Here is a 12,879-nt window from a genome sequence, read left to right on the forward strand (position 1 = left end):
ACATAATTATTGTATAATATAACTTAAAGCAAAGAAAAAAATTGAATAGGTACTACAAATTATAAAAGTGTTTGAATAGATTTAGATAATTTAATGAAGAAAATAAAATTAGCGATGAAGGTAAGAGCAAGAATTTAGGATAAGTTGAATTTCGCTTAGATCATAATTCATAACTCAGGAGTCAGGAGATGTATTATCAAAAGAAAAAGAATGAGAAAAAAGGGTGTATCTACAAGAAGAAAAGATTTTTGATGAAAGAGAATGCGTTCAAAATCACAAATAGCTTCCTCGGGGTGAAAATTAAACATTTATTATTTTTTTTATTTTAGGTGAATAAATGATTGTAATTAAACATTAGGCTTCGAATAACAAATTATCTTAATCAAGTTAAACGAATTTAATGAAACATCATCGTGTGACATTTTATGTAATGCAAAGTTATACCTTTTAATGTTAAAAAAATACATAAAACTTAACAGTATATTTATAATTAATATTACTTATAACCTACTAAAATGTAGCTTAGGAAAAAGTCATTTTATATTTTTTTATTAGTCCTTTTCGGTTTATTTTAAAATCATTATAGACGTGGAGATCTCTGCGCCTTGTGTATATAATAAGAAGTGTAGCTGTCCAATCCCATATGCTAATTACCATTGACCGACATCCCAATATAATATAATATAATATACTTTCTTGATTGGATTTCAGATGGACAAAATTATCAATCATGTATAGTTTCACCTGTGCAATACTACTGACAGCAATATTATATCTAAATGTTAGATTATTTAACATTGCTCAAGTTAACTAATGGGTGTACATCACCACGATTATTCTCTTTAGAGAACGACAATCAATTAAATCATTAATATTATGTTATATAATCAATAATATAATCTTCTAATGAAATAAATACGATCGGCTTCTCTACGTAACTCACCGTATACTACACAAATTGTGAGTAATAAAAACCAGTGCTATATATTCATACTTAAATTTACGTGGTTACTCTAAAACGTGGTTCTAATTTTAATTATTTTTAATGTACGATATATTTATAACTTATAATCGAACTTTAAAACTATTTAGGCAGTTAAAAATCGAATAGAAGTTTTAGATTGACACGTGCCGAATGAAGGTCAACGAACGCCGGCAATTGGATATTCAGAATAAAATTAATGTACGAATGGCTAGCTAAATAGACATCATGATGGTCACAACTTTGAAACCCTGTGGGCCAACCCGAGGTAGTTATGACAAGAAATTAAACTGGGAAAATTCGTATTCCAAACAAGTTGAATTAGTTATCTTCTGTAAGTATAAAACGAAATAATAATATCGATTAGTCATAGTTACGAATGTAATAAGACATTATTTCTAATAAGTGTTAATATCATGTATATATTTGAATAGAACTACTAATAATAAATATTATCTATAAAACACGTTGCGACCACCACGGCAGGACTTTATGCTAACTATATCTGCAGCTAGCTAAGGCCAAAAACCGGAGGGAGGTGCTTGCTTCTTAATATCCTTGAGTTTTATACAAAACAAACTGCAACAGCAAGAGGTCAACAGACACTCTATAAGCAATAAGCAGTTTAGTTTAGGTGTCCGAAAGCATCGTGTACAGAAATTTCGATGAGGTGCATATAAACTCATCACAATTCAAAGAGGGCCAATTTTATTTAAGATATACCAAACTATAATAGCTTAATACGCTATACTAGAAGGTTTATAAAAATTTTTTTCTGTTAAAACTTTATATTAAATTAAAGAGATTTTAATAAATAGTGTGTGTGTATTTTTTTCGTGTTCAACATACGATTAAATTATAGCTCAAGTGTTTTGATAATTCAAAATAAATTTAATTGTAAAAAAATGAAAATAGTACAAATGCATTTCTTAGAGTAATGAAGGTAAGATAATAATACTGTAAACGTGTTTTAACATTAATTTTTTAGTTATTTTAACGGTTAAAATAAATTTTCAAGTAAATGTTAATAGGCTTATATATATTTAATGTTTAAACAACACTACATATATATAACAATTAATATATTGATATATTTATAAAAATATTACTATATCTTAGGTAAATTAAGTCCTATTTTATATACATTTTTTTATAAACGCATATATATTATTATGTTTCTAAGAATTCTTTTTTAAAATTATTAATATAATTTTTTTAAATCTATAAATATTGCAAGCATAAATATATAGGTACATACATCTAAGTACATGAATAAATTTGATAGTACGAATAAATGCATTCTCACAATCTATATAAATATGTAAACAGTTGTAAAATGTATCAAACTATTATTTTTAAACAAATAAATCAATTGAAAATAAATTAAATCATAAGTTTTTAAAAAAGAAACAAAAGGTTTATATTATAAAATTTTATTTTATTATAATAATAGTACCTAAGGGTATATTAATTATACAAAAAATGAAATACAAATTTGATTTAGGCATATAGCATAAATAATACAAATAATAAAATAATTTATAAATTAAATCCGTACATATATTAGTTATAATGTATAAGGTTTTTTGTATTTCATTTTTTTAGAATATTGTTTAATATAATTCATTGTTTAATGTTTTAGATTAAATTAATTCTCATACTGTTATTTTTTGCTGCAATGTCGGCAAACTGCAGTGGGACATTGATTATAGTTGATAAATTACGAAAAAAAGCATTGGAAATTACACTCAAAAGTCCAATTTGCCGTATTTATAATAACAGGTATAATAATATAATTATTAGAGAGTAGTGATAATACTATAATAATATTAAAAATCTTAAATTCATAACAAACATCGATTTAAAAATAATTTTAATTGTAATAAGTTTAGCGAATGCCTCATTATTGTTACTCAATAGAAATGTCACTAAGAAAGAAAAAAAATGTTGTTTTTAAAAATAAATATTTTGTAATTAGCAAAAAATACAATATTCATCACAATATTACATTAAATTAAAATATATGTAACACTGTTATACACTCAAAAAGATACTAATCCTATATCCGGTAATTGTACGAATGAGCAATTACTAATTAATATTAATGGTTGTTGACCAAGAGTATAATACCTCATCAGGTGAAACTATTTTACGAGGACAAGATATGCATTTTCATTAGATTTGATCGTGATGAACAAGAACAATGTGTTTCTCTATTTAAGAGGGAGTAAAATATAAATAAATGTACAAAAAATGTAAAAACAATAATTTGACCCAAGGATGTTTACATGTATACAGTAATACTGTATAACAACAAGTATAATAATTAACAATTTATCTTTAGGTGAACTGCTCTTAATTTCAAAATGTAAAATTACAAATATTTGTTTGTTATGTATTATATCATTTCTTGTACTGTATGACATCTTATTTTATTTTAATATTTTGAATGTTAAAAACACTTCCTATGTTTTTGTCTCATCATATACAATATGCCAGTACTACTATGGTACTTACATCTTATATATATATATATATATCACCACGGTTAAGTTTTAACAGACTAATTAACAATTGTAAAATAATTACATGTGTATAAAACAATTGACAAATTAATAAACTATGCAAAATTTGTTACTAGTAAACTAGCAACACCTACAATCATCAAATCTAAATATTGTTAGGTAACTCTTATTTATTGCTTCAAATATAGGAATATACATAATGTTTATTTATTAATATATGTTTTTACAAACAAGTACCTATTTATTTAATACTTTTTGAAAATAATTACTTAAAAACTTACATTAATTGAAAAAAAAATGTAATTAATAATTTTATAAATATAACTACGAAGTCGCTAAGTTAGAAAAAGTCTAATTGATACCATTGGTTCTATCTTTTTATTCCGAGTTTATATATTTGTAGTATATCATTTTAAACATAGTAAAAACGTATCAATAACTAAATTAAAATTAGTAAAAAAATATTATAAATTATTATATTTTTTCACCGCATAATTTGTATACATATCAGACTAATTATTATTTAATAGGTTTCTTTTTATATTTTTCAGACGTGGTTTTTATAAATCAGCAAGAAAAATAAATCATTAAGATAATTAGGTATTCATGTTAGATATATTGATATAACGTACAATAGTTTAGATATATTTTATTATTAGGAAACTAAAATAAGCAATTTATATTTAAATAATTTTTAGTAACAATGAATTAATAATAAATATTTAAATGAATTAATAACTTTAATTAACTATGCTATTTAATTGTATACATAATTATATTTACCAAAATATTAGTTTTAATTTAATTAATGAAAAAATTGTTTGTTTACAAACAAAAGTTAAACATTTTTGTATAAGTATTTTAACAAAGACTAACCTTAAAGAAGACATATCTGTCATGGAAAACACAATCATGTGTAAAATATAATTACCGTACAATAGTCAAATTCTTAACATTTCATGCATGGTAGTTGAGATTAACAAAATTCATTAGTTTTAAACTATAAAAATGTAGAACATATTTTACTAATTTTGTTCAAGTTTATTTCAAAAATTCACATAAAAGGAAAAAAACCAGAAAACTCGATCAGCTGTACGTCTGTACTGTATATTAGGTTGATGTACTCATAAATAGGTAGTTGAGTAGAACACAGTAATGCATGTTTTAAATTTGAATTCAATAATGATTAATGAATCGCGGAAATCACGCTATGCATATTATAACCTATGTGAAATACGATTCTGAGGAAGAGACGATGTGTCAGCCCATACTTCTAAAGATATTTAATATTATGGTTAAACTATACGTAATTTTTTTCAAAACAATATTAATATTGGTGTGTTTTTATTAATTATTATAAAATAATATATCACTATAAGTGTATTTCATTACGATATTATAAATTTCCAGATACAAAATAGTTTATATATTTTTTTTCGATCTTGACGAATGTTGTCAAAATTCTAACTTCAATGCGTTACACTAAAAAAACAAAATCAATTTTGTCGGAAATTGGATTTGTGTAAAATTTCCGTTAACCTTATTTTTAATTTTTTTTCTTGGATTATAAAATCTACTTTTAGGAACTTTTTACATTTTATCCCCTGAAGTACCAATTTAATATCCAATTTTGTAATAGAAACCACCCCTTTTTGAAAATCGAAACATCACCGTTCATAATCTATTCGAATTTGATTAAATTTAAATGTAATTGGTGCTGTGTAATTACTACCCATTTTTTGATTATTTTGATTAATCCAATTTACTTCCAAAAAAAACACTTTTGATAGACAATATTGAAATTCAATACATTATTTCACTAGTAAAAAAAAATACATAATTTTAAAATCAATAGATTCATTACTCTGCTCAGAATCTAAAATATATATCACGATGATAATAAACATACCTATATTATAATATACTACTATTATATTCTATGTGCTTGCAAAAATAAGGAACATTGTAGCTTTATAAGCACTTAGAAGATTTATTAAAATTAGAGTTTTAAGATAATATGTTTTAGTCATCTAAATCAGTTAAGGCTTTTAATTTTTGTATCTTAATATAGAACTTATTACATTTTGTAATAATTGGGATAAATCCTCACAATAAATAAATAATAAATATGCACTTCCTATCTATTAGATTCTGAGCGGAACGATTAATCACTAAAGTATTTTTTTCATTATATACAGTGGATTATCATTGAATTAAAACTTTACAGAATTCATTATAATGATTTACTCAATAACGAGTTCCACTCGACATCTAATGTACAGCAAAGCGGGTAGGTAATCGAGTGGGTATCGCTTGTCACATTTTAAGATATAGTATTATGTGATTTACACTGCAGTAGTGTATGTAATGAGTAGGTAATTTGTATTTTATTTATTATAGGAATGACATACAAGTACTTTTGAAAACAAATCCTTTATTTGTTTATGAATCAATGTATGTTGAATCAGTAGAGTTGTTCTATAAAATATGCAAAGGTACACAACGAGGCCCGTGTCAAAATATTGAGTTCATATATCCAGGTAAAAATAATGAAAAATATATAGTGACATTAATGTCGAGGAAATCAGATAAATAATACTTTATTTAACAGGAACAAAATGGTGTGGGCCAGGTAATATTGCTAAAAATTATTCAGATCTGGGAGTTTATCGTGATGAAGATATTTGTTGTCGAGAACATGATCATTGTACCAGAACTTTAGAAACTGGTCAATGTTATTTTAATCTTTGTAATACTTCTCCTTATACTAGGTAAATTAGTTTATTTTATTTATTTTAGTGTCTTATTACTATACTATAATAAATTTACAATAAAAATAACTGATTTATTTAAGATTATAAGAGTAACAAATATTTATTATTTTTATTTTTGTGTCCAAAGAAACTTTTTCTAGTAACAAAAATGATCAACTTTGATGGAGGTTTCTCACATCAAACTGGATCTAGTTATTACTTTTGGAAGGTTAAAATTTAAAATTCTCAGTATTTTTTAAAATAATTTTAAAAATACTAAAAAATTTTTGTTAAGATCTTAATATTAATTAAAATAATTGTTTGGTAGATTCAATAGATTTTATAGATTAAATTAAAAAAATAATTTGTTTACGTTTCAGATCTCATTGTGAATGCGATGGAAAATTTCAGCAATGTTTAAACAAAGTCAATACATCCACTGCTCACACATTGGGTGTCATATTTTTTAATATAGTAAAAGTGATGTGCTTTAAAGAAGAATGTCTGTTTGGGTAAGTAAAAAAACAAAACACGAATATTATAATTCAAACTTTATAATATTTAATTTGTTTAAATTATATTCTAAGGGGATGTATCCAAAAGTTTGAAATAATACCAAATTATCATCAACAAGGTAGAAGTATGGATATCCTGACCACAGATCATCTATTCAATATTTTTACAAAAATTGTAACGGATTTTGTGCGTTATGCATTAAAATGAATGTATACTTATTTAATTTTTAAACGATTTAATACGCTGGTCATTGACTATATCATTATTATCATTTATTTTATTACATAAATATTAAAATAGGTAAAATACTAAAAAAAAAAGAACTGAAAATAAAAAAAATTAAAAATTAAAAAAAATAGCAAATGAAAGTGGTTCTAATGGGTGGCTGCTTTCCTCAAAAATGTCACACTATATATAAATGTTATTAAGAGGATAGGATGTATTTTTTTTTTAATAATTTGTATATAAAATCTGTTTCACATATACTTATTGTGCCAAGTTGTATAGATTGTAGATTTCATATAAAAATAATAAACAATTTTTTTATTACATTATACAATATACACGTCATTAAAACATGATAGTATTTTTAAATAATAAAAATATCTATTATTGTTAAGAAACTATACTCGTAGTTTGTACTACCTATACAAATAAATGACAAATAATTTAATATATTTTTGACTTTCTTCGCATTTATTATAATTTACAACTCAGCTGAATACTTTTGAAAATCATAGAAGATGCATCTGTCCCTATCTAATTCCGGGTGGATAGATGTTAAGTAGTGTTTCATTTTTTTAAATTAATTAAAAAAACTCAATCTTTTGTAATTTCCATTCGAAAAAAACTAAAAAATTTAGTTGTTGGTTTAAAAAAATAAAATTATGAAAATCAGAAAATGTGATTTAATTTTTAAGGTACTTATTGTACATGAAATTTACTATACCAGTTCTATCAACGTACGGATTTTTAACGAATTAGTATAGGATTGTAGAACATCATAATGTAAGAATTTTAAACATTTAAAAATTAGGTTTTAGGTCCAATTTTTCGTATTTTAAACTATTATGCATATTCGGTTTGTGCGACTGTGCAAAATCAATAAGTTAGCACCGCGGAAATAATACGTCAGGAAATACTAGGAAAATAAAAAAATCGTATAATCGTATAATCGTTTATTTTTTATTTCGTTAACCGATCTTGGTAAGTACCAGGTGAGTTCGCTGTATGCCTGTATATCATGATTCACGAGCACATATATAGTTAATATTATCTATATGTGTTCAAGAGCAACATTTGTTTTAAACATAGCGTATTATTTTTATGTCATGCTTATTAATTATTATCATGACCCGCAGACCGTAGATACAAAATATGTATAAATCAATACATTGATGAACACGAACGCTATTGACGACAGCGTTGCACCTTTGGTTGCATATCCATTATTCACAACGCGGGATAATCATTTTACGATTGATATACATCAAAAAAACTGCAAGCAAATTTAAGGAATTCAATATAGGCAATTTTAATGACATTTAAGAAAAATTTAAATATAAATCCTATTTAAAAATTAAAGAGTTCCTATATCTGTAAGAATATTGGTTGTTGCGTAATTATTAAGCCAAATAAGAGATTGGTAAAACATACTTGATCAAATATTGGTCTAGAATGGTTTTAAAGCAAAAACACCTATTACAGTAATTGTAAATAAAAATAAAATCAATTTTTAATTTTACATTTTTTCAACAGTAAAAGTTTAAGATTTCCATTATTTTTATAAATAAACAAACATAAATAACCTCTTCAATAATTAGATATCTTGCAAAAAAGATATGTCAGAACTTAGAAAGTTTTTATTTTCAATAATAACAATAAATAAAATTTTATGCTAAATAATAATAATTTATTTCTTTCACCATATAATGACTAAAATAAAAAAAAAAAATTTTAAATGTGGTTAATATGATTTTATCTTTCCAAAGACCAAGCTTGTGTTTAAAGTAAATGAAAATCATATATATTTGCGATCAGAGTAATTCTTCAACACTAAAAACTAAGTTATACTACATATTTTTTAGGGCTATTAATTTAAATTTACTTGTTTAAATTATTGTTTTTTTTACTATTATGCACCACTCGGTTTTTTTTGTAACTATTTATTGTTAATTTATGATTTTTACTTTATTAAATAATTATTCTTACTGTACTTGTAATTATTACTTAATGTTAAAGGGTTTTTAACCTGTTTATTATACATAAATAAATAATACACACACTCACATTTTTTAAAATTAATTATGTATATTAATCATGATTCTGAGATATCAGAAAATTATAAAAATTATGCAGGACTATGGCAGCTAATTTTGAATAGGTACTTATTTCAAGTTGAATTCTATAACAAGTACTTAAGATTTAAGACTTTCTAGTTTCTATTTATCATTAATTGAACTTATGTCTGGTGGTGATATGGTAAAGACATCACATATGTATGTAATTTGAACAATATAAAAATTAACAAGTTCTAACAAAATGTATGAAAACTAAAGATAATTATGTAGAAAATATTAAAATTTTAGTTATTATAGGGGTAAAATCACTTAACGGTCAGAAGACTATTCGCTCAGATATATTGTAGGCAGTGTACACTCTGGAACATCTTTGATGCATTTATCAAGTATTAAGTTTATACTTAAAATTTTATAATTTTTATGGTTCTATATTTTAAACTTTAAACAAACAATAATAACAAAAAACGTATAATTTTCTTAAATTGTTATTTATTACAATTTATACTTACATATTTTCAAAATGAACTTGAGCTTGCAACTTAAATTATCAACAATAATCATTTCTTTCCAAATTGAATAATTAATGGCTTTTCTTCAAGTATAAGTCCAAGATTTTCCTCTAATGCTTTTTCTGCCACTTCAATTTCTAAATATTTTTGTTCAATCAAAAGTTTATTTTGCACAAATGGTTATTAAGGGGCCTCCCCACTGCCGTCAGTTTTAGCTTAAAAGATCTTAAGTTTTGACAAAATTAAAGTTAGTTTAAAGTGTCCGATTATTATGATTGTGAAAAAAAATTTGAACTCTGCAGAAAATAGTCTATAGATTGTATGGAATACTTTGTAAAAATTAAATCTTATATTATAATGAAGTGTTAATAAAAACTTGAAAATATGAATTTTTTCAAACCATAATTAAAATTAATAACGGAACTTTTCATACAATCTACAGACATGTTTTTGCTAAATTTAAAGATTTCTTCAGAATTAAGATTAGACAAAGTAAACTAACTTTAATTTTGACAAATCAATAAGTAAGTTGTGGTAACATTTTTATAGTGAATTTTTATTGTTATTGAGTTATTGATATGTGCATGCGCGTACAAAAATGGCATCCGTCGGCATTTACAGCAGGTACCCACATTGAATTTCACTAACACTAATAATCATTATAATTAACACTTAGATCCAGGGCAGGGCGGCTAAGACGAGATTATAAATTGTCTAAATGATGCTCCTTAAATAATAGCCGTAGCGAGGTCCCTCAATAATTTTTTATTTCAATAGAGTATATACTGTATTTCAAATTCCACAATCTAAATATTCAACTCTATGAATAAAAAATTAATTCTTCTAATTAAATTTATAATTAGAAGTAAACTTATAAGTAAATATTTAATAATTATAAAAATAAAAATTACTTTCAAATTCAATAAAAGCTTGTCCTTTCATTTTTCCTTTTTTCATATATCTATAAATTATATCTGAATTTTGTAAATTGTTGTATTTTCCAAATACAGATATCAAATGTTTTTCACTGACACTTTTGGAAATATTTTTTACATACAATATCTAAATAAAGAAATTTAAATATAAAAATTATCTTAAGCATACTATAAATAATTTAATAAAACAATTTTATTATTCACTTTTGATGGGATTCCTTTTTGATAGTTTTGAAAATAAGGTAAAGTTTTCAATTGATCTTCATTCATTTTAGTATAATTAATTATTGGAATTTGAGTGCAATTAGCAACAAAACGCTGACCATTGATAGAGCTAGAAAAATCATTAATTTTATTTTTTTCATTTGCCATTTCTAATACACCAATGCACTGCTCTGTACGTTTAGAAGCTTCACATGTATATAATTTTAAACCAGAGTTTGCTTTACAATCTTCTTTTAAATCCCAAAGAGATTTAGGATTAGAATAATGTTTTATTGGTTTTTCAGGTATCTAAAACAAAAATATAATGTTAACACAACACAAAAATAAATTATTTGTAATTGTTTTGCGATTATTATTTAAATTTATAATAAAAATATATGTTAATTATAAACGATAAAAAATTAAAAATATCTGATTTTAATAAAAAGTAAGTTTTAATTATTGAGATAAGTCACCTCAATTGGTTTTTTAAACGATTGCAGTAGTTGTCTTCGTTTTCGTCTAATCATTTTTGATGTTTTGATTGGTGAAGCATTGAGATGATAAAATTGTTCATCATGTATTTGACTAAGATGATTGATTGGATGATCAATAGGACATATATTATTTAGTTTAGGAATTTCATTTGCTTCACACGATAAAGCAAATTCTAAAAGTTTAGTTTCAGTACTATTTGGTTTCACACATAATGCTAATTCCCGTTCATGACGACTCAAACAACTTCAAAATAAGTTAAAAAGAAATTTAAAAACTAGTTTAAAATTAAAATATTATAAAAATAATTCTTATTACTCTGAAATTTTTAACGAAGGTTTTTGATTAGCATTATAATTTAATGTATTAGAAGATGCTTTGTTGACTTTAGTGCAAAACTCTGGCAATGTAATTTCTCCTTTAGTAATTTCGGTAATGGAAATGTATTCATGACTGGTAATAAAATCACGCTCTTGAGTCAAGTGCCTGGAAATAAAAATTGTATTTAAAAACCTAATTTCAATTCTACCAAACTAATTTTATATTATTTATTATCATTAGGAAAAAGAAAAGCATAAATTATTGTAATTATTTCAAATTATAAACGTATATTACTTTTCTAGAGTTAAATGTTTATCAGTTTGTTTTAAGGATAATTTTTTGATCAACAAATCGCCTTCAGACTCAACATGGCTTTCAAGACGTTCAAAATCAGTTAGATTCAAGTATTTTGTAGAATGTTTTTCTCTATTTTTTTTTACTGCAGCCATATTGATTTTCAACTAAAAGTTAAAATAAATATATATTTTTTAGGTATTAGATATACGAATATATAGGTAAGTAATACTTTTACTTACAATTACAATATATTGTTATGTGACACTTAAACGTCTTAAACAGTAGATTTAAAAATAGTCTCAAATGACTCAAATGACAAGTTCTAAATAAATAATTTTTAATGTTTAATAATTTAACAATATTTATATTTTAATGAGTCTAACTGATAAAGTGATAAATATGAAATAGATAGTAATAAAATAAAATTCTGTGGTTAAAAATGGTGAACGGTCACATAGATCACTCGACAGCTAGATCCCGGTGACTAACTGACGCAAGAGAATCTAATTGACGGGGGATTAAAATAATCATAAGGATTTTACAAATTAATTAATTTTGTAATTAGTATTATTAATTTTTAATTATCAATGTATTTAAATGCTTTTACGTTATTATATCGTAGTAACACTCAGGGCCTGATTTAATAAAATTATTGCCAAGTGCACAATTTTTTTTTGGGGCTCTCGAGACAAAAAAATGTTCTAGAAAAGTTCTACATAGAGGGGGGGGGGAAATGTTAATAAAAAAAAAATATATTTATATGTTAAAAGTGTTAAATACCAAAATACCTATCTCAAAACCACGATTAAAGATATACTTTAAGATATCTTTAATCCTTGTAGTGAGCATTCCACTTATTGTATTCTAACAACTAACCTAACTTATGTTCAATGCAACAATTCATCGATTATATACAATATACGTACCTATACATTACATTAAATTATTGAGATACAACCTACCTACATACGTCTATACATACTATATAAATTATAAATGTATTAAATTCAAAAGTACGTTTTAAAACAATAACATCACCATT

General features: G+C 24.1%; 2 protein-coding genes across 5 annotated transcripts in view; one reads left to right on the forward strand and one right to left on the reverse strand.

Annotated features, from left to right (window-relative positions):
• The window catches only part of LOC132919994 (uncharacterized), a 27,360-nt gene extending 15,131 nt beyond the window's left edge, over positions 1-12,229 (reverse strand). For 2 of the 3 annotated variants that reach the window (XM_060981977.1, XM_060981975.1), the window contains exons 1-7: positions 12,077-12,229; positions 11,835-12,001; positions 11,538-11,705; positions 11,201-11,465; positions 10,725-11,033; positions 10,497-10,647; positions 9,586-9,722 (exon numbers count right to left, since the gene is read on the reverse strand). In XM_060981977.1, coding sequence (XP_060837960.1) covers positions 9,634-9,722; positions 10,497-10,647; positions 10,725-11,033; positions 11,201-11,465; positions 11,538-11,705; positions 11,835-11,989 — 1,137 coding nt within the window. In that variant the 5' untranslated portion in view covers positions 11,990-12,001; positions 12,077-12,229 and the 3' untranslated portion in view covers positions 9,586-9,633. Of the gene's footprint in view, positions 1-7,453; positions 8,275-9,585; positions 9,723-10,496; positions 10,648-10,724; positions 11,034-11,200; positions 11,466-11,537; positions 11,706-11,834; positions 12,002-12,076 lie in introns of those variants that run through there. The other variant, XM_060981974.1, reaches the window with a different exon arrangement.
• On the forward strand, positions 1,140-7,041 carry LOC132919998 (acidic phospholipase A2 PA4-like). 2 transcript variants are annotated; one of them, XM_060981983.1, is made up of 6 exons: positions 1,140-1,316; positions 2,625-2,764; positions 5,908-6,047; positions 6,119-6,278; positions 6,641-6,772; positions 6,848-7,041. In XM_060981983.1, exons 2-6 carry the CDS (start codon positions 2,661-2,663, stop codon positions 6,981-6,983), a joined length of 672 nt encoding a protein of 223 aa, XP_060837966.1. In that variant the 5' UTR covers positions 1,140-1,316; positions 2,625-2,660; the 3' UTR covers positions 6,984-7,041. The 2 variants fall into 2 exon arrangements, with proteins under 2 accessions (XP_060837966.1, XP_060837965.1); XM_060981982.1 differs by lacking the exon at positions 1,140-1,316 and adding an exon at positions 1,596-1,925.
• Positions 12,230-12,879: the final 650 nt, after the last annotated feature.

Source organism: Rhopalosiphum padi, chromosome 2 (genome assembly GCF_020882245.1).
Source record: "Rhopalosiphum padi isolate XX-2018 chromosome 2, ASM2088224v1, whole genome shotgun sequence".
Lineage (NCBI taxonomy): Eukaryota > Metazoa > Arthropoda > Insecta > Hemiptera > Aphididae > Rhopalosiphum > Rhopalosiphum padi.

Excerpts from the sequence above, each read along its gene's own strand:
- LOC132919998 (XM_060981982.1), top strand. Across the intron at positions 2,765-5,907 it reads TGCCGTATTTATAATAACAG|GAATGACATACAAGTACTTT; the intron begins GTATAATAATAT and ends TATTTATTATAG. Across the intron at positions 6,279-6,640 it reads AATACTTCTCCTTATACTAG|ATCTCATTGTGAATGCGATG; the intron begins GTAAATTAGTTT and ends TTTACGTTTCAG.